Source organism: Ictidomys tridecemlineatus, chromosome 12 (assembly GCF_052094955.1).
Source record: "Ictidomys tridecemlineatus isolate mIctTri1 chromosome 12, mIctTri1.hap1, whole genome shotgun sequence".
Classification (NCBI taxonomy): Eukaryota; Metazoa; Chordata; class Mammalia; order Rodentia; family Sciuridae; genus Ictidomys; species Ictidomys tridecemlineatus.
Genome location: NC_135488.1, coordinates 118,903,201 through 118,926,641, shown reverse-complemented (window position 1 = coordinate 118,926,641; position 23,441 = coordinate 118,903,201). Strand labels below are relative to the sequence as shown.

General features: G+C 44.5%; 2 protein-coding genes across 10 annotated transcripts in view; one reads left to right on the top strand and one right to left on the bottom strand.

Annotated features, from left to right (window-relative positions):
- The window catches only part of Eipr1 (EARP complex and GARP complex interacting protein 1), a 112,221-nt gene extending 111,050 nt beyond the window's left edge, over positions 1-1,171 (bottom strand). For 2 of the 9 annotated variants that reach the window (XM_078029737.1, XM_078029739.1), the window contains exon 1: positions 950-1,171. In XM_078029737.1, coding sequence (XP_077885863.1) covers positions 950-991 — 42 coding nt within the window. In that variant the 5' untranslated portion in view covers positions 992-1,171. Of the gene's footprint in view, positions 1-607; positions 891-949 lie in introns of those variants that run through there. The other 7 variants (XM_078029733.1, XM_078029735.1, XM_005327332.5 and 4 more) reach the window with 7 other exon arrangements.
- Positions 1,172-1,295: 124 nt separating this feature from the next.
- Trappc12 (trafficking protein particle complex subunit 12) overlaps positions 1,296-23,441 on the top strand; it is a 61,015-nt gene continuing 38,869 nt past the window's right edge. Inside the window, exons 1-3 of the mRNA XM_005327334.5 lie at positions 1,296-2,432; positions 3,777-4,990; positions 12,736-12,852. Of these exons, the coding sequence (XP_005327391.3) occupies positions 2,072-2,432; positions 3,777-4,990; positions 12,736-12,852 (1,692 nt within the window). The 5' untranslated portion in view covers positions 1,296-2,071. The remainder of the gene's footprint in view (positions 2,433-3,776; positions 4,991-12,735; positions 12,853-23,441) is intronic.

Here is a 23,441-nt window from a genome sequence, read left to right as displayed (position 1 = left end):
TGTCTCACACAGGAGCTTTTGGGAACACCACATCTAAAGCACAACAGTGCTCAGTAATGCTTCTTAGGAATGAGTCTTGCACCTTACCTTCCATATGGAATTTACATTCAAGAATTCTGTCACCTATAACTAGAACATTTACTGAACACCGAGTTCTAAGTGCTCGAATTAAATATGCTAACTCACTTAATGTTCCTAACGAGAACGAGGGATAAGGACTTGTTTTTCCATTTCATTGGCAAGGAAACCAAGGCCCAGGGATGCATAATTATTAAATGCTGGAGCCAGGATTTCAACCCCAGGCGTCCGGGCGGCTTGCTTTCAGGACCTCATACCGCTGCCTCTCGCAGTCAACTACCTGCAAGCAGAGATCACTCATATCTTGGGCACACACTGTCACACACTCGTGTGCATAAAGCAATGTATGCTTTTATTTCTCTGAATCCTTCCCTCGGAGCTTTATCGTCCCAGGAGCTCCGGCGCTTTCTGAACAGGTGAAAACCGTTGCGGGTTCACCTGGCCCAGGGCAAGCCGCGGGCTTCCCCGCCGCCCCGCGCATTCCCGCTGCACAGGCCTCGGGGCTCCCGAGGCTTTGCTGAGCACCTACTGTGCTCTCACGGTGCCCAGGCATCGGAGAGGTCCGGCTGGAGAGCAGCCGCAGCGGGAGCACGGGAGCAGGGCGACGAGCCATGCCGGTCCCAGCTGGCCGGGCGCCGCGGTCCGGAGCCAGGCTGGCCTCGGGAGGCCGGCAGGACACGCGGTTGCCGGGCTGGAGGAGTCCCGCGTGGCCTTTGAACACGCCGACGCAGTCCAGCCCTCGGGAACCGGACGCCTGCTGGCCAGCAGGTCTGGCGTGCCGCCGCGGTCAGAGGCTAAACGGCCCGCGCCTCAGGCCTCCGGCTCCAGGGCGCTAGGCCGTGCAGCACCTTCCGCCCTCCAAGTGGCCCACCTGGAACTCCAGCCCATAGATCACCGGCGCATCGTCCTCCATGCTGCGATGGGCGGCCCACGGTGCCTCTGACGCCGTCAGACCCTCACTAGAGGCAGCGCGTACCACCTCACCCGGGGCTCCCAACGCCCATTCATTCCCTGCCCCAGACAAACGACTCGGGTCCTGCACCTTTCCTGGCCCAGGCCGACTACCGTAGGGCTCACTTCCTGTTTACGCGACGCGTCATCAAGACGCTCCCAGCCGGCAGCCAATGGCCGCGGCGCGTGGCTCGTGCGCAGGCCCACACGGGCTCCCGCGGGTCAGCTACAGGGTCCCAGGGCGGGAAGGCGGGGCTGGTCTCGTGCGTGGGGCGACTGGGCGTCTGGCTCGTCGCAATTCTGTTTTCTGGATGGAGCCCTCCCTGCACCTAACCTTCGATAGAGTGGCCGGAGCTGGGGCATCAGTACTTGACTGCCAAACGGCAGTCCCGGGTGTTGGGCCAGCGCCTTGCACTCCAGGGCAGGATCTCCGCTGCAGCCCGATGCGCGGCTCAGACCCGCCCATTTTACAGCTGGCCACTGCGAACTCGAGTCACCCCATCGCGATGGCACTCGCGCCGCAGAACCGGGCCGACCTGGCCTGGGACTGGGAGTCGGCTGGGAAGGCCGCGGGGGCTCCCGCGGTCGTGAGACGTAAAGCTCGCGATGGAGAGGCTGCCTTTAAGGTGCAGCGCGCCCAGAGCGCCCGCCCCGCGCTGGGCAGCACCCTAGGGAAAGGGCAGTGGCGTGGCGCGCATCTGTAGATGGTGTTACCTAGAAGCCCCTTCGCTGCCCGGCCCCCGGGGTTCCAGGACCACACACCTCTACGGTTGTTAGATGTTCCTTTCTAATTAGACTTAGTGACAAACAGCTGGCTCTGGTTTTGCTGATTTGCGACCAGCACCATGCTGGGGTTCAGTGGGAAATCACGCAAGCAGGGGGCCAGCCACAAGGACTGTGTCCCACCTTGGCCGGGCTTAGCTTGGCACTTAGTAATCCACCCCCAGGTCATCGCTGCCGTCGTTCTGGTCAGTGCTACTGCACAGTTCTTCAGGTGCATCATGGGAAACGGAGAGAACCAGCCAGCCACAAACTCCTGGAAATGAGTATTTTTAGAAAGTGTCTCCCTTTCGCCTCCTGCTCTGCCGTAAGCTTTCGGGTTGCCCTGGTGTCAGGACTCGAACCCACTGTCGGGATTTCCGTCCACATTCCGGGGACTAGGCCGGCCGGCAAGTTCGCACCTCAAGATGCGGACGCGGGCCCGTGCCCCGCCCACCTCCGAGGAACCGGAAGTTCAGGAGCTTGGGGTCCCGCACCGCGGGTTCCTGAACTGAGCATGCGCGGAAGTGGACGCGCAGGCGCAGAAGTCGCGGGCCCCCCGGAAGTTGTCACGGTTCCTATCGCCGCCTCCCCGACTTTGGTCTCCACAGACAACCCCTTTCCCGGCCCCGGGCGAGTGGCAGGTGAGGACCAGCGTCCCTGCGGCCAGGGGGCGGGCCTGCACGCAGACCCTGGCGCCCCCCGCCGCCCTGCCCTGGCTCTCCCGCGATCCGTGACGGTGTCTACGGGGAAGCGGGCTTCGTGGTCCCGCAGCCCAGCCTCCTCACCTAGGGATGCGGAGTGAGGGGGAGCCCAGCAGCTGTATCTGAGGATGGGATGGGCAGGTGGCAGGCACACAGCAAGTGCCAATCAGTGTTGCCGGTTTCTGCTGTCAGCCGTCGGTGCTCCATGAGCACGACCTCTCCCTTTTGCCCTTGCTGTTCTCAGTGTCTCACTTTCCCAGAATTAGGGAGACGGTATTATAAACTGAGGGAGCGGGGAAGAGATTGTTAGATTGGAGTGCCTTGGTAGGCCCCCATGGAGTCTTAAGGAATAAGTAAGACTCATTCGAATGGCTATTATTATATGTTGGCAAGGATGTGGAGAAATCGGATCACTTGTGCACTGTGTTGGTAGTGTAAAATGATTCCATACCTGTAGAAAAGTTTTGCAGTTCCTCAAGTAAAAATCCAATTACCATATGATGCAGTTCAGTTCTACGGGGAATACGGAAAGGAATGGAGAGCAGGACCTGGAGGAGAGACTGGAATACCATGTTCATAGCAGCAGTATTCACCTCCAGTGTCCATTAACAGAGACAAATAGATAAATGGTGCTATAGGCTTGCAATGGAATATTATTCACCCATTTAAAGGAGATTTTGACATGTGCTACTTACAGCATAAATAAAACTTGAGGACATTATGGGAAGTAAGATACTCCAGTTACAAAAACAATTATTTTACAATTCCATTAATATGAGGTACCTAGTCAAATTCATAGAGATGAAAAGCAGGGTGGTGGCCTGGGGATGAGCATAAAGAGGATCATTTAACTAGATTTTTGGTTTTGCAAGAGGAAAGAATTCTGGAGATTGGGTACACTACAATGTATATGTACTTAACTATACACTTAAAAACTAGTTAAAATTGTATATCTTATGTGTATTTTTGCCACAATTAATTAATAAGTAAAAGACTAGGAAAGAGGGACTGGGATTTTGGCTCAATGTTAGAATGTTCACCTAGCACGTGCGAGGCCCTGAGTTCGATCCTCAGCGCCACATAAAAATAAAATAGATATTGTGTCCAACTACAATTAAAAAATAAATATTAAATAAAAAGTCTGGAGAAAGAGATGTTTCTGATTTTGAACCATTTAAATATTTTACTAATAAATATTCCTCCAACTAAAAAAAAAGACAAAAGTAGCTTTAAAATACCTGAATAGACAGGTGATAAGGTTAATTTATGATGTCTTTCTCCCAGGCAACATGGAGAGTGCTAAAGATGGTGACCACAGCATGACCAAAGAGTCTCCTCCAGAGGTGGGAGCCAAGAGCATCTCCAAGCAGGCAGCTCAGGAGGAGCAGGGGCAGCTTCTGTATCATGAGGAAACCATTGATCTTGGTGGAGATGAGTTTGGGTCTGAAGAGAATGTAACTGTGTCAGAAGATTCTAACAACTTTGCAGATAAGCTTAATGAGCACATGATGGAGAGTGTCCTTATTTCTGACTCTCCCAATAACAGCGAAGATGATGTGGGTGACCTTGGCTGTTTGCAGGATATTGTGGAGCCCATAGAAGACAACACTGATCACAGACTGGACAATATCACAGAAAAAGAAGAAATGGACATTCTAAGTAATGACAGTGAAATTGATGGAGATGACACACCTAGAGATGTTTCAGATATGACCCCTGATAGCAGAGCATCTTTGAAAGAAGACTCTACCCAGGAAGAGGTGAAAGGCGTGTCCGCTCTTGGGAACACTGGTGCAGAGGACTTGGTGCCCAGGGATGAAAATACTCACCCAGAAGAACAGGTGTCAGACCTGTCTTCTAGTCAGTCCTCTTCTAAGGAAGAGCCTGTGCCCATGTGCACCATTTTTAGCCAATCAAATTCAGCTCCTTCCCAGCCACACTTGTTTCTGCATGGTGGCTTCGAGTCTCAGATGGTGAAGTCTCCGAGTTTCAGCAGTGCGAGTGAGACCTCAGCCAAGACCCCTCCTCAGGTGGTCCAGCCCAGCCCAAGCCTGAGTAAATTTTTTGGAGATACAATCAACACTAATTCTTTGGCCTCTGACTTCTTTGATTCCTTCACCACTTCTACTTTCATTTCTGTCAGTAATCCCAACGCAGGCTCTTCACTTGCTACCCCTGTGGGAGAAGAGTCCCCGGATTCTGCTGACCCATCTTACTCTGCAGGGATGGAAAGATCTGAATCAGGTGTTTCTACAGCTTCTCTGGAAATTCCTGAGTCTCCAAACCCTTTTTCACAGATGCAGGCGGTATTCGCAGGGAGTGATGACCCTTTTGCCACAGCCCTGAGCATGAGCGAGATGGACCGAAGGAATGATGCTTGGATTCCCAGCCAAGGGACCAAAGATGTCCTGATCTCCGTAGCAACCCAGCAGTACAGCACTGTGTTTATAGACAAGGAGAACCTCACCATGCCAGGCCTGAAGTTCGACAACATTCAGGTAAGATGAGGAATATTTCTGTTTTCATATCTCTTCTCTTTGAATCTGTTTCTTTGAAGTATGCATAACATCTTTCAAAGGTGGAAAAATACATATTCTTGAATAATTCTTAAGATTCTGATTATGAGAGCTTATGTTATTTTTCTCTGTAGGTAATTAGGAACTATAATGTATTTAAGATACTACTTGTCAAAGAAATAAATACTAGCAGGTAGATCATTATATAATGGTTCTCTGAAGTAGCTTTATTATATGTGTGATCAGTTAGTTCCTGACATTTGAATTCCAGTAAATGATAAATCCATTTCTTCTTTTAAAACATGGAAATTTTATTTGTATTGCATATAACATGATTGAGGAAGAAGGAATTTTAGTAGAATTGTATTAGTCTGTTTTCTACTCTTATAGCAAAATACCTGACTCTGGGTCCTTTGTAAGAAAAAAAAGGTTTATTTTGTTTAATTTAGAGGCTAAAAGTCCAAACAGCATGGCACTGGTTTTGGTAAAAGCTTTCCTTGGCAGTATCACATCATGGAAGGAGTCTGTGCAAGACACAGAGATTACATGACAAGCCAGAGAACAAGAAGGGAACAGTCTTGCTCTTTATAAGCAGGGTCCCATGAGAACTAATGAGGGCAGTGTCATGAAGGATCTGATTCCTCCCAGAGGCCCTCTCTCAGAGGCCTCACCACCTCTTAACATCACCTCAGTGGAGACCAAACCTCCAGCACATGAACCCGTGAGAACACATTCGAACTACATCCAAACCTTAGAACTGCATCTGAGCCTCGAGGACCACACTCATCTCACAATGCAAAATGCAGAAATTCCGTGCTTTGTAGTCCCAGTGTCTTGCCTCATTCCATCATCACTCAAAAGTCCAAGTCCGAGCTCTCGGAGACTTGCAGAGCTTTCTGATGAATCACGGTCTCTGATTTCGGGGATATTTGGATGTGTGGGATCTGATATTCTTGTTCACTGAAGCCTGGCTCCTCCTGGCCTGTACCCCAGGACGGCTTTAGTGTGTGCTTTTTCCTGTCTTCATAGGTCTGCTGTGGCTTCCTGTGCCAGCAGTGGCTGGACCTTTAGCTCCCCCTTTTCAAACTCTGTTGTTGGTGCTTTGCTTCCCTGTACTTGAGCCTCAGTAGGAATCTGAAGGTTGCCCCAGAAAAGACTCAACCTAGTGGGGGGTTCCCAACAGCATGCCTTTGGAAGTGTGCAGAGGTGGCTCACTATGGTTGACAGAGGGCTGGAATGAGCATGTGACATATAGGGAATGGGCCCAAGGATGCTCAGAATCCTTCAGTGGGAGTTAAGTATCAAACAACAAAACTATCATCTGCCCAAAATGTAGGTTATTCTTGAGTTGAGAAATAGCTCTTTCAGTTGAACTGAAATTAGATTCAACATGAAAGTGCCATCCACACGTTAGAGACCTCTGTGACGGGTCCTCCTTAGCGTGGGCCTCCAGTTACTCATGCCCCAGTACAGAACCAGTAGAGGCTCTGGCCTCACAGAGCACCGCTGCATAAACATGGCCAGAGCCAAGCCTTCATTAAGTACCAAAGATGTGTCTTCCACACCTCCTGCAGTTCACAGTGGTTATTTTGGAAATCTTGTGGTAAGTATAGAGTTTGAACTCAGAATATTCTTGAAATACCTTTAACTTGGACATATAACAGACGTGCTAGATGTTTCCTCGTTCAGTGTCTCTTCAGTTGCATCTTATCCTTCGAAAAACTTCTCACTCTTGCAATAGAAAGAAAAGACTATTGAGATTTACTTTGAATGGAAATACAGTGCGTGTCTGTTGAGAACTGGGTTGGCATAACAAAGAAGAGTTTTGCTGTTGGCGTTCTGAACACCCAAGTTTTTAAGACGCCAACCAACCCTTTGTTTGATTTTTCTGATGATGAATTTCTCCCGACACTGTTAAAGTGTTCTGTGTGCTAAATTAGCTTCCTAAAACACTTATATTTGAGTTTCCCCTCAAATTTCTCCTCTATTAATATCTAATTAAAAGACCCCTTCTTATGGGAAAATTGTTTTTTAAAAATTGCATCTTTATTAAGTGACTTTTATAGCAGTCTAAGTTAAATTAGAGGCAGTAGAAGTAAATTTGTAAAACTTTCTCCAAGTATAGTAGCATCACACAAAGAGCATGTGCATTTTCAACTAATTGTAGTTACAGATGCCATTTGATCTTCTTAAAGAGTAAATAAGAAACTTTAGGACCCAGTAAGGAATGGAAGTCAGAGAATTGTTGTATGAACCTTGTTCAGGAAAGAGACAGGGAGGAGATAAAAATAAAAGCGGAAGTTGGGTAGTGAAGGTTTTGCTCTTGGGCCACATCGTAGACCTCCTGTAAGGGCTTTGCCTCTTACCGGTCAAGAAACCTGGCAGGCAGCTTCAAACCTGGATGCCCCTCACTTCTTTCTCATCCCGTTCCGCTTTATTCTCCTTCCCCTCAGCCTTCCCAAAGCTTGGATTTGACAGGATTCCTTCAAGGAGCCCACAAGGTCTATGTCAAGACTCCTTGTTTAGACCACCAGAGTCCTTATGTCAGAAACCCTGAGGCCTCCAGAAAGCCAGAATGTCACTGACACTGTGTCGTCTTCAATCCATCCGTGGGCTCAAAGCTTCCGAGGTGTGGACAGTATCTGTTGCTTGAGAAAGGTGACACAATTGGTGCATTCACAGTGGGGTGCTGCGTCCCAGGCGTCCACTCTGCTGGGATCACTAAGGAAGAGGGCATGAGCCCAGCCCTGCCAGCCTAGACCAGGGGAGCAGTCTGATAGTAGACACTTTCCTTACTGTAACTCAGCAGAGAACCCAGCTGATTTCCACAGGTGCAATTGCCTGATGCAGCTGGTGCATGACACGGCCAGTACCCGAACTCAGAGTCGCTTTTCCTTGGTTCTGGGCCCTATCTTATGTAACGTAGCATTCCTGTCTACCATATAAATCTCTAATTCTATTTCTCTCAGAAAGACTTTGTTTGGGCTAAAGAACTAGAAACCACCACTAATCATCAGAGAAGGGCAAATGAAAACCACAAAGGGATGTCACCTCATGCCTGTAAGGATGACTGTTACCAAAAAGACAAGAAATAGGAATGTTGACAGGAATGCAGAGTAGTATGTCCTTATGGAAAGCAGTGTACAAGGTCTTCAGAAAATCAAAAAGGCAGGACCCACCAGTCCTGCCTTTTGGCTGTTTCCAAAGGAATTGAAATCTGTATGTCGAGAACTGCCTGCATCCTCATGTCCATATATTCCTGATAGCCAAGACAGAGGGTCAAGCCTGGTGTCCATCTCTGGAGGAGTGGATAAAGCAGGTGTGGTGTGTACACACGATGGACTGTTATCCAGTCTTTAAAAAGAAGGAAATCCTATCATTTGTGACAACCTATATGGCCCTGGAAGACAAGAGGCTAAATGAAGCAGCCCAGAGAGAGAGACAATTGCCCATAGTCCTTCTTGAGTGTGAATTTGGAGAACTGAGCTTGCAGTCCTTCTTGTGTGTGAATCTAGAAAAACTGAACTTCCAGTCCTTCTTGTGTGTGAATATAGAAGAACTGAACTTACAGTCCTTCTTGTATGAGAATATAGAACTGAACTTGTAGTCCTTCTTGTGTGTGAATATAGAAGAACTGAACTTGCAGTCCTTCTTGTATATGAATCTGGAAGAACTGAACTTGGAGTTCTTCTTGTATGTGAATCTGGAATAACTGAACTTGCAGTCCTTCTTGTATGAGAATATAGAACTGAACTTGTAGTCCTTCTTGTGTGTGAATCTGGAAGAACTGAACTTGCAGTCCTTCTTGTATGAGAATATAGAACTGAACTTGTAGTCCTTCTTGTGTGTGAATCTGGAAGAACTGAACTTGCAGTCCTTCTTGTGTGTGAATATAGAAAAACTGAACTTGCAGTCCTTCTTGTATGAGAATATAGAACTGAACTTGTAGTCCTTCTTGTGTGTGAATCTGGAAGAACTGAACTTGCAGTCCTTCTTGTGTGTGAATCTAGAAGAACTGAACTTACAGTCCTTCTTGTGTGTGAATCTGGAAGAAATGAACTTACAGTCCTTCTTGTGTGTGAATCTGGAAGAACTGAACTTTCAGTCCTTCTTTTGTGTGAATCTGGAAGAACTGAACTTGCAGTCCTTCTTGTGTGTGAATATAGAAGAACTGAACTTGCAGTCCTTCTTGAGTGTGAATCTAGAATCGAATTTGCAGTCCTTCTTGTGTGTGAATCTGGAAGAACTGAGCTTGCAGTCCTTCTTGTGTGTGAATCTAGAAGGACTGAACTTGTAGTCCTTCTTGTGTGTGAATCTGGAAGAACTGAGCTTGCAGTCCTTCTTGTGTGTGAATCTGGAAGAACTGAACTTGCAGTCCTTCTTGTGTGTGAATCTGGAAGAACTGAACTTGCAGTCCTTCTTGTGTGTGAATATAGAAGAACTGAACTTGCAGTCCTTCTTGTGTGTGAATATAGAAGAACTGAACTTGCAGTCCTTCTTGTGTGTGAATCTGGAAGAAATGAACTTGCAGTCCTTCTTGTGTGTGAATCTGGAAGAAATGAACTTGCAGTCCTTCTTGTATGTGAATCTGGAAGAACTGAACATGTAGTCCTTCTTGTATGTGAATCTAGAAGAATTGAACTTGTAGCTGGAAGTGCAGTTGTGGGTTCCAAGGCTGGAAGGGAGGGAGAAATGAGCTGCTGGTCGATGGGTTCGAAGCTTGAGTTATTCAGGGTGAGCAGGAGGACATCAAATGCATGTGTGTGGTGACTAGTTGATAATATTGTTTGCTTGAGAGCAGATTTAAGTATCCTGATATCCCCAGCACACACATGAGCCATGACTGCAGGTGGCAATGGTGGCATTGACTGTGGTGGTCAGTATACACATGCGTATATCAGAGCATCACATCATATACTTTACATATCAATTAAACATTTCTAATTAAAAAATAAAATTTCTTTTTAGCCACTTTAAAAACAGTACTAGGAATCAAATGTCTTAATTTTAGGCTTCAGAATGAATATTTAGGAACCATAGAAGTTTCCCCAGTGTTCTAGAAATTGCCTAATACATAGACATTCCACCGAGCAATCTATGAACATAGAAAGAAGCTTGAATTGGAAGAATTGATCTCAATTGCTTGCTTTGCCAGTCATCTATGTAACCTAGTGAATTCGCTGAACATCTGTAGCTTCATTTTCTTACCTTAAAGGCTTTGATGCATCTATTAGTAGAGCTGCAGACCAAGCTATATTAACAAAGAAAGCCCACGTTCCTGTGGCTGGAGCAGAACAGGCGTCATGTCGCTGAGGGAGGCTCAGTGGTGTGTGGCTGTGGGGGGACTCCAATGCCTCAACAGAGGCCAGGAAGCTCCTCCACCTGTCACATCTCCTCATCATCAGGAGGGGGACACAACAGTGTTCCTTTTGAGTAGCATTGCCTGAAGGACAGCGTGTATCCACCTATGTCCCTCGGTCCCTTTGCTCAGAGCTTAGACACTTGGCCATACCAGCTGCCAGAAAGGTCACAAATAGAGTTATTAGTCAGGCTACAGTGTGCCCCAGCAAAACTGAGATGTTCTGTCCCTGAAGTGAAGTGAGATCAGAAATTGGTGCATGACCAATTTTCTAGCGTGAAAGCCCTCTGATTTCGTAGTTCAGAAGCTTTGAGCCATTGCTGGTAAGTAAACTTTATGATTGCACCAGCAGGCAATTCCATTTTGGAAGGAAGTTCCAAGCCCATTTTCTAATAAATTGTGATACAAATTGTAGGTAAATTTTCAAACTAATCCATGGAAGACTATAATATGAACTCTCTATACAGAGCTAAAATCATTTACTCTCTCCATGTGTATGTGTATTCCTAAACTGAGGTGACCATGGCACACAAGTTTAAGGAACTGTGTTCCCACCTCCCTCATACCCACCAGAAAGAGGAGAAGAAGCTTCCCTGTGGATCTGGAGAGCTATGATGCTGCACTGGGGCTGGATTCAGCTAGAACTTGAAGGATTTTTTAAAATCAGCAAAATGTTTTGAGGTCTACTTTGTCCCAGACGAGGATGGGGACGTGGAGGAGACCCATATGAATACCAGCATCTCACTCATGGTCTGACCATGGAGAATGACCCTGGGTTCCCTTGAGCAGATGTTAGTGGTCCTCCCAGCTTGAGATGGTGGTGGACCTGCTACCCCACCTGCAATGCAAGTGATCCTGTCTTGATTTTGATGACCAAGGATGAAACAGAACCTGGAGCAACACACTCCGAGTGTAGGGGCCTTCTGTCAGCAACATCAAAGAAACAGGTGGTTGGGTGGTGAAGTCCACACCAGAGCATGTCCTGGTGGACTTTCTCTCCACCTACTTCACACGAGCTCCCTGTTGTCCGTTGTGGTGTTGCATTAGCTTTCCTGTGGCTGGAAGCTGGCTTTGGGCTGAGTGGAGAGATTTGGGCTTTGCCTGTCCCCTGCCCTCTGAGGATATCCTCGTTTTAATGTCTTTGTTCAGTTCACCTGGGAGACCTCAAGGCCTTTGTGCTCTGGGTCAGCGCCCACAGCCTGCCAAATGCCCAAGCACGGTGTTGGGCTGGGCCTGCCTCGGGCATTTTGGAAAGTCAGAGCTGCTTCTCCTGCCACTGGTAGCTCTCCTAAGGCAGTAGCGCCTCCAGAAGGGAGAAGGTCAATCCAGAGTTCTGTCCACCACTGCTCTTTGTCTTGAATGCTGCAACCTCTCGTGATGCCTGCAGCAGTGGCTCAGCACTCTATCGAGGTCATTAATGCTGACTCCTAGAAGCATCATGTCAGGCAGGCAGGCCTCAGCTCTCCCTTGGCCAGTACAACTGCCCAAACAGTACTGAGGTGTGTGTGTTGCCACCGTTCTTTAGGCACAAGCCTGATGTGGCTACTTGTCCCCATATATCATTTGACTTGGTAGCTTGCAGCTCAGACAAGCTCTGCCTTTCTCCTGTAGCTGCAGAGGATCACATGGTTTAGGAACCCATATTGCCTGGTCCCTTTGCTCTGGTCAGTCCTGGGCTTCTTGCCAGCTGAGACTTCTGGCCATACTTAGTCCTGGTGCTTCTCTACACCTCCTCTCCTTGCCCTTCCACGATTTCCCTTTGAAATGTCCCTCAGGTTTTACTGCAGTGTTCTATAGCCATGTCCAGATATGCATAATCAAAGGACTCCACTTAGGAAACATTCTGAAAATGCCCGAGGGCAGAGGCATCTCAAAGTGTGCTCCCACCCTGCGAGCCCAGCCTGGTGGGGAAGGCCATGAGGAGGTCTTCATTCGCCATTGGCTTGGCTAGCATGGAAGAGAAGGTGGACCTCCTCAGCACCAGTGATACTTCTTCACTCTGACCAGGAGGCCTTCTGGATTCGCAGGCCAGGTAGAGAACAGGTAGGATTGGGCATAGCTCTTTTCAGACCGTGACATGGTACTCAGTCCCCAGTAGTGTCATCTCACACTCCAGTGAGCCCATCATAGGAAGCCCTTCTGGCATGGCATCACCTCTTGCTCAAGCCTGATACACATAGTGGTGATTTACCATTTCCTCCTCAAGGTAAAGAGCAACTCTAAAAATGTTCATTTTATTTAAATATATAGTTGCAGTAATTTAGCTTCTTGTTAACTGAAGTTTTCCTTTATTAGAACCACTGTTGCTTCCTTCGTGAGCCCATGGATTAAAAGCGGCTTTTAATTAGTTTCCTCACACCCTTTGCAGGGAGATGCAGTTAAAGACCTGATGCTTCGCTTCCTGGGTGAGAAAGCTGCGGCCAAGAGGCAGGTCTTGAACGCCAGCTCGGTGGAGCAGTCCTTCCTGGGCCTGAAGCAGCTCATTGTGAGTAGTAGTGCGCCTGAGGTTAGCATGCTCTGTGCTGTCCCACCTGCCGTCCTACTGTTTTCCCCAGAAGCTGATTACTTGGATTATGTTACCAGAAGCACCTGCACATCAATAAAATTCTGTTGGATAGGTACAGATCGTGAAGCAAAAAGCATAGTATTAATATTCTGGTTGTTTTACATCCAGTTACTTTAAAAGCCATTATTTTAAAAGATCAAATTACTTGAAGCAGCACATTCTTAGATCAAATGTCTCATCAAATGTAACTAATACATTTATCTGTATTAGTTATATAACAGATAAATGATTTTGTGCCCTTTTAAGTATACTTCATTTTCTCCATTTGGGATGGTAGGTTATTGTCTAATGGGTGGATTCCTAAACATTTTTCAATTTTGTCATGAATTCCTTAAGTCGATTTTTGAAATTCCTTTAATACTGGTAACCACTGCCCATATGTTGGTTTCTTTCCAGCAAAAAGAACTTTAATTGTGTTGGTGTGCTTTCCAAGATTATCCAGAATAAGAAAATTGTGTGTGTGCAGTGCACGGTTCATTAGGGATTCCCAAGGGAGCCTTGCAGTAAATGAACACTCTCAAACCCTGTTTCCTCTGCCCAGGGCCATGTTCATGCATTCAAGGTTACTCTGAGGTTGTCCAGCTGGTCACCTGTGGTGGACACCTTGCTCCTGAGTCTGAGCACAGTCCCTGAAGGGCTATATTGAGGGAATTTGAACAATTACCTGCCTTACTTGGGAATAAGAAGTCCATGCAGCTGCCCAAAAGTTCAGCTTTGCAATCCTGTCCTCACCCTGCCTGTGTTCAGTGGTGCACTATCTGGAATATCTACTCTTTATTTGGGGGACAGCCTGAAAGATGAGCATTATTTCAACCTTTGAACAGGAGAGTGGGATGTCCTGCTTCACTTCACCTTTTTTAAGAGTTCTCTGTCTTGTCTTTCTTAATTGTAACTTTTCTTCAGTACTTGGCTTAAACTTCACCTATTCTAAGCAAGTTTCAGTTACTAAGGATATAATAAGTGAGAGGTTTTGAGATTTATTGAAGATTTAACTTTGTAACCCATTTAAATCAGAAGTGAAGCCTGTGAACTTATAAGGGAAAAGGAGAAAGAGGTCTTCTGTTTATTTGGGAGAAGCTCAAGATTCAGTCTCAACATAGAGGTGGCCAGCTTTGTGTCCACCAGAGATACATAAATCACTTAGTTGCACAAAGACCTTTTGAAAAATCTTGGAATAAAATAATCCCTGTCCTTTATCTTTCTTTTTTAAAATATTTTTATTGTAGATGGACACAATACCTTTATTTTTATTGATTTTTATGTGGTGCTGAGGATCAAACCCAGTGCTTCAACCACTGCTAGTCAAGTTCTCTACAACTGAGCTCCAGCCCCAGCCCTCTCCTTTTCTCATTTCATCAGCTCTACCTTTAGATCAGGATTTGAAAGTTAGGTACATGGCTTGTCCCCATTCTGCCAGAAATCAGTGACTCTTGAGAGGCAGAGTCCTGACCAGAGCTATGGGGAGGAGGGAGCTCTTTATCTTTAACATTAACGTTTAACAAAGTATCGTCATGCTGGGAATGTGGCTCAGGCGGTAGCGTGCTCGCCTGGCATGCATGCGCCCCGGCTTCGATCCTCAGCACCACATACCAACAAAGATGTTGTGTCAGCCGAGAACTAAAAAATAAATATTAAAAATTTCTCTCTCTCTCTCTCTCTCTCTCTCTCTCTCTTTTTAAAAAAAAAAAAAAAGTATCGTGACTCTTTTTCCTAATGGGCAGGTTCTCTTGGATTCAGACTAAACATCTTCATGTTTAGTTCTATGACCTCCATCCTCTGTAGGGAGCCTTCCTGGTTCAGGAAGAATCCAGCTATCTGTTGCGATGACAGGTCACCTGGAGCTGCCCTACATGGGCTGCAGCTCCAGCTCTGACAGTGCAGCCCAGGATGGACCCAAGGTCACACGGTAGCGGGCAGAGGCTGCCCCCATGCCAACATCAGCAAGGACTGCTCCAGCCTTTACTTCCTGATGTACTCTTGTCAGCACATCTCTTGTCTCCTGCAAGAGTCAGGAGAGGAAGCACTTGAAAAACCTCCTTCCAAAGCTCAGTTCTCATGTTCTTGCACCTTGGTCTGGATCGTTCTCAATCATTCTCTTCCTTTGACCCCTGGTCTTTTGCTCAGAGGTCTTTTTTGGGTCTTGCCAAAAGAGCCTGTTTTTGAGAATGCACTGGACCTTTTCAGAGTGCTCTTAGTTACTCTGGTCTGTCCTCCTGTATTACGTGGAACATGGCAGGTCACTGGTGTCAGTGTCCAGAGCTGGAACTGGGGCATAGGCAGAGTAAGGTTGTAAGAACTAAGGATCTGCCTAGCACTGGGACAGTCAGGAAGCATCTGTCACCCAGCTAAGCAGTTGATCTCCAGGGTCCAATATGGTTGGCCCTTGACAGGCACATAGCACTGCATCAGTAAGTACAGAAAGGACAGTAGGGGAGGAGAAGGGGAGTAGTGTATGAATTTTGCTTTTCACAATTTTTAAAAAATTAATGTAGGCCTAAGGTTCTGACTTTGCAGATTAGAAAACTAAGACCTAGAAAAGTGGTTAGCCAAGGAAAAATCCCAGACCTCCTCCTTGTCACCAGTCACTAGTGCTGTCCACACTGGCTGTCCCTCTGCACTCTGCACAGAAAGACATCCCCCCATCACCAGTGCCCTCCCACTGCCCATCCCCCTGCACCCTGCACGGCCCAGATATGCCCCTGTCCCCGGTACCATTTCCATGGCCCGTGTGAACTGATCACACAAGTAGACCATTCCATGGGTGAAAGGTGGTGCTTCTTCTTCCCTTTATTAAAATGGGCTGCAAAACCTTGCTATAGTCCACCATCATAAGTAATAGTAACGATGAGTGAGGAGTGTTTGAGGAATGGCCTCGCTTTATAGTAGTATTCCAACACTGCCACAGAGCCAGCGTCCAAAGGAACTGATGTCCTCAGCACACTTAGTCTTTCTGCCTTCTTTGATGATTCCTGGTATTAGTAAATACACATAATAGCTCAGATTTTTTTGATACATTGAAAATAGTTAAAGCTGTTACAGATTTTTTCTGAGGATCCTAACTGGAGAACTTATTTAAGTGGAAACTATATTCATTACAAAATCATTTCCTTGCCCTGGTATTTTAATTGTGTCCTAAAATAATTCCCATCGTCTAAGACTAGGAAAGAGCTTCCAAATGTGTGTTCCTCAGTGATGTCGGTATGTTCCAGGGCTGTCATTCTCGGGGAGTGAATGTCACGGCCTGAGGAGAAAGACACCTCATTTTCTTTAATGGAATCGTAGGTACAGTTGATTCCCTTTGAGTTTGAAATGGAGAAAAGCCATGTACCTTCCATGTTACTTAAGTGATTTTTATTGGACTAGTTTTCTTATTTTTTGGAAGTTGTAAAGTATAATTGTTCAGTTTTTCAAATACAGTCTATGTCTTATTTCCTAGTTTTAGAAAAGTAATATTTATTTAAATTTAGTTACTTTTATCCTATCAAGACAACTTCATCGTCAGAGTTCTGCTGTCGTATGCAGTAATTACAAGATTTTCATAACTTTTTCTCCATGCAATCTAAAGTTTTATGTGGAACACTTCAAATTCTAAAGGGTAATTTTTTCACCGAGTATTTCTGATGTCTGACATTAAAAATGTAGAAGAACGACCAGGAGGGGAAGGTGGAAAACAGTGTGGTAAAAACAGCAAAAGACACGTTTAGGAAATAAGTAACTAGAATTTCAAGCCACAGCAGCACACTCCTGCCCTGACCCTCTGGGTAGTGCAGTTAGGTCCCTCCTACATCCTTATACCCTGTAAGGACTCTGTCCGGACTCCTGCCTGCCCTTGGGTCTCCTCGTCCCTCCAGCACAGTCCTGCCTGAAACTTCAGGAGAGTTTGTCCAGAGCCGGGCACAGGCCAGCATACTTTCCTCTCCACCTTTCCTCATTAACAAAAAGGCCACCTCTCATGCATGTCCCAAAATCAGAAGACCAAGGCCTTAGGTTGGGTAAAATGAATCCCCCAACACGGGTACTTGGTGTGCACAGCCAGGGAAATGTCCACTCTGTTGCTATTGGGAGGAGGGAAATTAAGTGAGGCGCTCTTGTCTGCTGGCAGCAGGATGAAGGCCAGGGTGGCCACAGCCTTAGTTCCCACACAGTCATCAGCTCAAGAAAGAACAGTACACAGGCATCAACACAGCAGCACCACCGACACGCTTGTGCAGATCAACACAGGAATTACTAGTTATTCAGAAAAGAATGAACTAATCCATATACAGTGGCCCTGACTTATTGAGTAATTATATGGGGAAAAATAACTCTCTAAACCAAAGCTTTTTTGTTGGTTGGTTTTTTGTTACTGGGGATTGAACCCAGGATGCATTACCACTGAACCACATCCCCAGCACTTTTTATTTTTTATTTTTTTTGTTTTGCTTTGTTTTGTTTTGTTTTGTTTTGAAACAAGGTCTCGCTAAGTTGCTTAGGTCCTCACTAAGTTGCTGAGGCTGTCTTTGTACTTATGATCCTCTGTCTCAGCCTCCTAAATCACTGGGATCAAAACTTTTTAATTTCATAAAATGGAATTTTAGTGACTCAGGATAGAAAAGCATTTCTTAAACAAGGTCCAAAAATTTAAACCTTGAAGGAAAAGATTGATAAATTTGCTACTTTGAATAATTCTAAAACGTGTGTACAATGAAAACACCATGAACAACAGTTAAAAAAGGAGCAAGGGATGGGAGAAGATGCTTGAAGTTCTTGTGACTGACAGATTTGTATCCAGGATACAGAAAACTTCCTTCAATTAATAAGGAAAAGAAAGAGCCCCGTAGAGAAACAGAGAAGAGATCTGAAGAGGCAATTACTAGAAGCCAGACAGCCAGTGAACATAGGAAGTACTCAGCCTCTCTTCTTGTTAAAGAAGTGTAAATACAACAAGAATGTCGTGCGTTCCAGCCCAGCAAGTTGGCAGCACCAGTTGGCAAGGGAGGGCAGCGTGCGTTGCTGGCAGGAGTGTGACGACCATACGCTTTGCAGATCAAGTTGACAGTGGCTACCCAAAGGAGTGCCTTGTGTGACCTTTGCTCCAACTGTCCCACTCCAGTTGGACATGGTGTAAACAGACATGTTCAAAAATATTTGTTACATATTATTTGTATTAGCCAAAGGTTTCATTAAAAACTGCAATAGCCAACAAGAAAAAGAAAACTGTTATATACAGCCAATTAAATGCTTAGGAGCATTTGAAACAAATGAGCTGGAACCACTTTCATCAATATGAATAAATTTCAAAAATAATGTTCGGCAATAAAAGCTGAACAATTGCACAATGCTGTCTGCAGTGCACTAGCTTTTCTTTATGTTTGCACACAGGTGGATGATCCCTTCGCTACCACTCCGCAGTCTAGGAAAGTCCTGAAGACCAAAAATCACTTTGGGCAGCAAAATTTGACCTGACCAAATTTTTTTGGTACTTGACCTAGATATTCTTCCATGTATTTATTCCACACATACCTCTCTTACCCTGCTCTGTACACTGGAAGCCCGCCCTCCCTAGCCTGGCAGCAGTATAGTGTCCTCCTGCAGACTGTCCTGTCAGGTGCAGGCCTGGGGACATCACTGTCCTTACTAGTTTGAGGCCCCACCCACACCCTTACAAAGTGCCCCTTCTTTCAGTACTCTTTGGGAACATGTGGCCCTGAAGTGGCCTTCATGTCCTGCCCAGCCCCTGAAGGACCTGATGGCAGAGCTACCCTCAGCAAGGGGACCCAGTTATGGTCTTGCTTGACCCCCATTGGTGAGAGGAAGAACCTGCCTATACTGGAAATGTCTTTGAAATTCAAAGTAAACTTGAACAGTTGCCAAGTAAGCATTTTGTATTCTCTCATCAGGAAAAAAAAAAATGGGGGGGGGGAGTATACGTTGGAGATGGCAAGCTTTTCTAACATCTGAGAATTTTTTTTTCCTCTCATTCCTTTTTTTTTTTTTTCTTTTAAAATTGTGACACAAGATCTCTGGGCACAGTGGCATACACCTGTAATCACAGCACCTCAGGAGGCTAAGACAAGAGGATCATACATTCAAGACCAATCTTAGCAACTTAGTAAAACCCTATCTCAAAATAAAATAAATAAAAAGGGCTGGAGATGCAACGCAGTGGTAAAAGCACCCTGGTTAAGTCCCCAGTACACAAAATCAATTGTGACACAAGGATAATTACTCCCATCTCTCTTTCCCTACTGGCCTGGCTGGCTCTCAGACCAGATCTGAGTGAGTGAGTGGAGGAGCTGAGCTTAGTCACCTGGGCTGAACTGCAGTGAGTGAGCACTCCACCCCAAGTTCCCATCTGAGCCCAGTCCTTGCCCCTTTGCCCAAAGTTCTGTGTCCTCCAACAGGCTAGCCCACATGCAGCCTGAGTTTCCCTCTGTGTGAGGAAAGTAGCCAAGCCCACCAGATTCCTGTCATGGGCCATCTTATGTTATTAATTTTTGCAAGGACTTGGGTCCTTCTTAGTCTATAAAATTGTTTCTCAGGTTCATGGGAGTTTGTTTAGATATGACTGCTTATCATTTATAGACCCATCAATACGAATCAGAACATTGCTTAACTTAATAATGCACACTTAGTCAATAGTGGCAATTATCCAAGTAAATCTCAGTCAGTCATCTGTGGGAAAATTATATTGGAAGAGACAAATAGGAGTATAAACATTTCTGCTTTCTAGTTTAGATGCCACCTTTTAGAAGATTTGTACTTACTAAAAACAATGAATAATTAAGATGGTAGGTTTTTGCTTCATTTTTAATAGTTGTGATCTAGTTGAGATATAGAAAACACATCTTGTATATGAAATCATAGCAAGTGCTGAAGGCTTTTTATATGATGTGTTTTACTATTTTTAATCATTTATGGAGCACTTTATAATCACAAAGTTCTTACAAATAATTTTATTACACATTTAAATGTTTTACTGGTGGTGGGTGCCTATACATACTGGATATAAAATGAGATAGGAACATTCACAGTGTAATATTTCTTGTTTGTTTCAAAAATATATAAATATCTATGAACAGATTTTTCTCATACATTTTTGTACCCACACAAATTCTAATTTGAGGTCTGTCAAGCTGAGTTCATGGGGAGCTGTACAGGCATCTAAAACAGAAGTCACGGAACTCACCCCACCACAGTGGTCCTTAGTATCTATGGACCCCCAAGGGGGCCAAACTTGTGATACTCAAGTCCCTTGTGTAATGTATCCTATGCACATCCTCCAGTGTACTTTAAGACATTTTTCTAGGTTACTTATAATGCCTGCTATAACGTAAATGATTTGTAAATCCTTGTTACAAATTGTTGTTTAGGAATAATGATAAGAAAGCAAAGTCTTTACATGTTCTCCGCAGACTTTTTTTTTTTTTTAAGTATTTTTGACCTACAGGGGATTGGATCCTCAGGTGAGAACCCATGGAGGTAGAAGGCAAATTATGGATCTAAATCCTTATGTTGTTTAGGGCAAAGAAAAAAACTCTCCTTTAGCTACCATGTTTAGTAACTTGTGCCTTCTATACTTGGTTTTGAAAGTCTGTATTTCAAGGAGCATGTATTTTGTTTCTCTGTGTCGAGTGCTGTCCTGGGTAAGAGATGGTTTGTGGTCCCTCTGAGGCCATCACCACAGTAGAGGGACGGGCATGCCCATACATGGCCCACTTCCAGAAAGCCAGATAGTTGAAGTTTCTCTGGTAGGTATATAGCCTCTCCTTTCTTTCACAAGACACTCTTTTCCTGATTGCCCAAAGTTCTTGTCTGCTTCAGAAAAATTAGAAAGAAATTATGCACAGAACCACTGCCTTTACCATTTTCACGTATATTCACATATATATGTTGTGTGTGGGGGCATACGAATGTACATGTTTATATATGTTCTACATAGTGCCTATATGTATGAAGATGAATGATACATGTATATTTGCATAGGTACAACACAGTTTCGTATTATGCTTAGTTTTGTGTCTTTTTATTATTTTAAAATTTTTCCCATTTTAAAGAGTGTTTAATTGGGTATTCTAGTGAGAGTCATCCATATTCTGGGTCTGCTATTTATTTTTCATTTCTTCTGAGTGTAGTATCTCATTGAATGTGTTTTGTAGTGCTGGCTTAGTGATTATGAATTCTTTTAGATTCTTATCATGGGAAGGTTTTATTTTGCCTTCAATTCTGAGGGATAGCTTTGCTAGATGTAGCAATCTTAGTTGGCACCTGTTGTCTTTCAAGGCTTAATTTTATTCCAAGCTTTCTGGCTTTTAGGGTCTGGCATGAGAAATAAGTAGAAATTCTAATTGACCTTTAAATGTGACTTTTAGAATTTTGTTCTTGTTCTGTACATTAGGTACTTCAACTATAATGTGTCTTTTGTTTGGGGGGGCTTAAACTCAAAGGCACTTTAACACTGAGCTACATTCCTAGCCCCTTTTTTACTATTATTTTACCTTGAGACAGAGTCCTGCTGAGTTGCTTAGGACCTAAGTTGCTGAGAGTGACCTTGAACCTGCTATTCTCCTGCCTCAGCCTCTCAAGTTGTAGGGATTATAGGAATGCGCCACCACACCCAGCTGCACGTGTCTTGAGGATATTTTTGGATTTTGTCTATTCACAGCTCTAAATTCCTCTTGGTTTTGGATTTCCATCCCATTTCTAAGGTTTGGACATTTTATAGTATTCCTTCATTGAAAACGTTGCACATTCTTTGTTTTTCAGTACCTTCATCTAGGCCAGTGATTCTTATATTTGGGCTCTTAGTGTTATCCCAAATTGGAGTATTCCTTCATGGTCTTCTACCATCTTTTCTTCATTCTCAATTGAACTTAAATCAGAATACTAGTGACAGAGGCACATTGATGTTTATAGGAGCACAGTTCACAGGTCACAAGTTGTGGACCCAGCCCAGGTGCTGTTGACAGATGATTGGGTAACGTGGTATGCATACACAATGCAGTTTTACCCCATTATGTAGAAGAATGAAATGAATGGAACTAGAGAACAACATATGTAGAAGCAAATAAGGGAAAAAAGCGGAAGACCCCATGAAAATAGGAGGAGGGTTAAAGGAGTAGAAGGAGGAGAGTGAGAAGTAGCAGGGACAGGAAAAGGGAGGAACTGCAAAATGAAACTCATCAAATCATACACTAAGTAGATATAGGAGTATTCCTCAGTGAATTCTACCATTGGTTGCTTATACCTCTAAAGCACTGATTTTTTAATTAATTCTTTATATATTCTTTATATATAATACAATTCTTATTACAGGTATAGAGTACAATTTTTCATATCTCTGGTTGTATACATAGTATATTCACACCAATTCATGTCTTCAAACCTGTACTTTGGATAATAATAAACATCACATTCCACCATCACTAATAACCCCATGTCCCCTCCCACCCGCTCCCACCCCTCTGCCCTATCTAGAGTTCCTCTATTCCTGCCATGCTCCCTCTCCCTACCCCACTATGAATCAACCTCCTTATATCAGAGAAAACATTTGACCTTTGTTTTTTTCGGGGATTGGATGACTTCACTTAGCATTATCTTCTCTAACTCCATCCATTTACCTGCAAATGCCATGATTTTATTCTCTTTTATTGCTGATTAATATCCCATTGTGTATATATGCCACATTTTTTCTATCCATTCTTCTATTGAAGGGCATCTAGGGTGGTTCCACAGTTTAGCTATTGTGAATTGTGCTTCTATAAACACTGATGTGGCCGGGTCCCTGTAGTATGCTGTTTTTAAGTCCTTTGGGTATAGACCAAGAAGAGGGATAGCTGGGTCAAATGGTGGTTCCATTCCCAAGTTTTCCAAGGAATCTCCATTCTGCTTTCCGTATTGGCTGCACTAATTTGCAGTCCCACCAACAATGTATGAGTGTGCCTTTTTCCCCACATCCTCACCAACACTTATTGTTGTTTGTCTTCATAATAGCTGCCATTCTGACTGGAGTGAGATGAAATCTTAGAGTGGTTTTGATTTGCATTTCTCTAATTGTTAACGATGATGAACATTTTTTCTTATATTTGTTGATAGATTGTATATCCTCTTCTGAGAAGTGTCTCTTCAGGTCCTTGGCCCATTTATTGATTGGGTTATTTGTTTTTTTGGTAAAGCACCAATTTTTTTAAAAAAAGAATACCAGTATTCTACTAGAAGATCAGCAGAGTAGAGGAAGGGAAATGGGGAGGAAAAACGGGGAGGGAAAGTGGAAGTACTGGGAGCTGAAATGGAGCAAATTACATTTCACACATGTATGATTACATCAGAATGAACCCTGCTGTTATGTGTAACTATAAAGCACTGATAAAAACAAAAAGGAAACAATGTCTTTACTAAAATATATTTTAGGGACTGGGGTTGTGGCTCAGTGGTAGAGCGCTTACCTAGCATGTGTGAGGTCCTGGGTTTGATCCTCAGCACCACATAAAAATAAATAAAAATAAAGGTGTATATATTTTTAAAAAGTA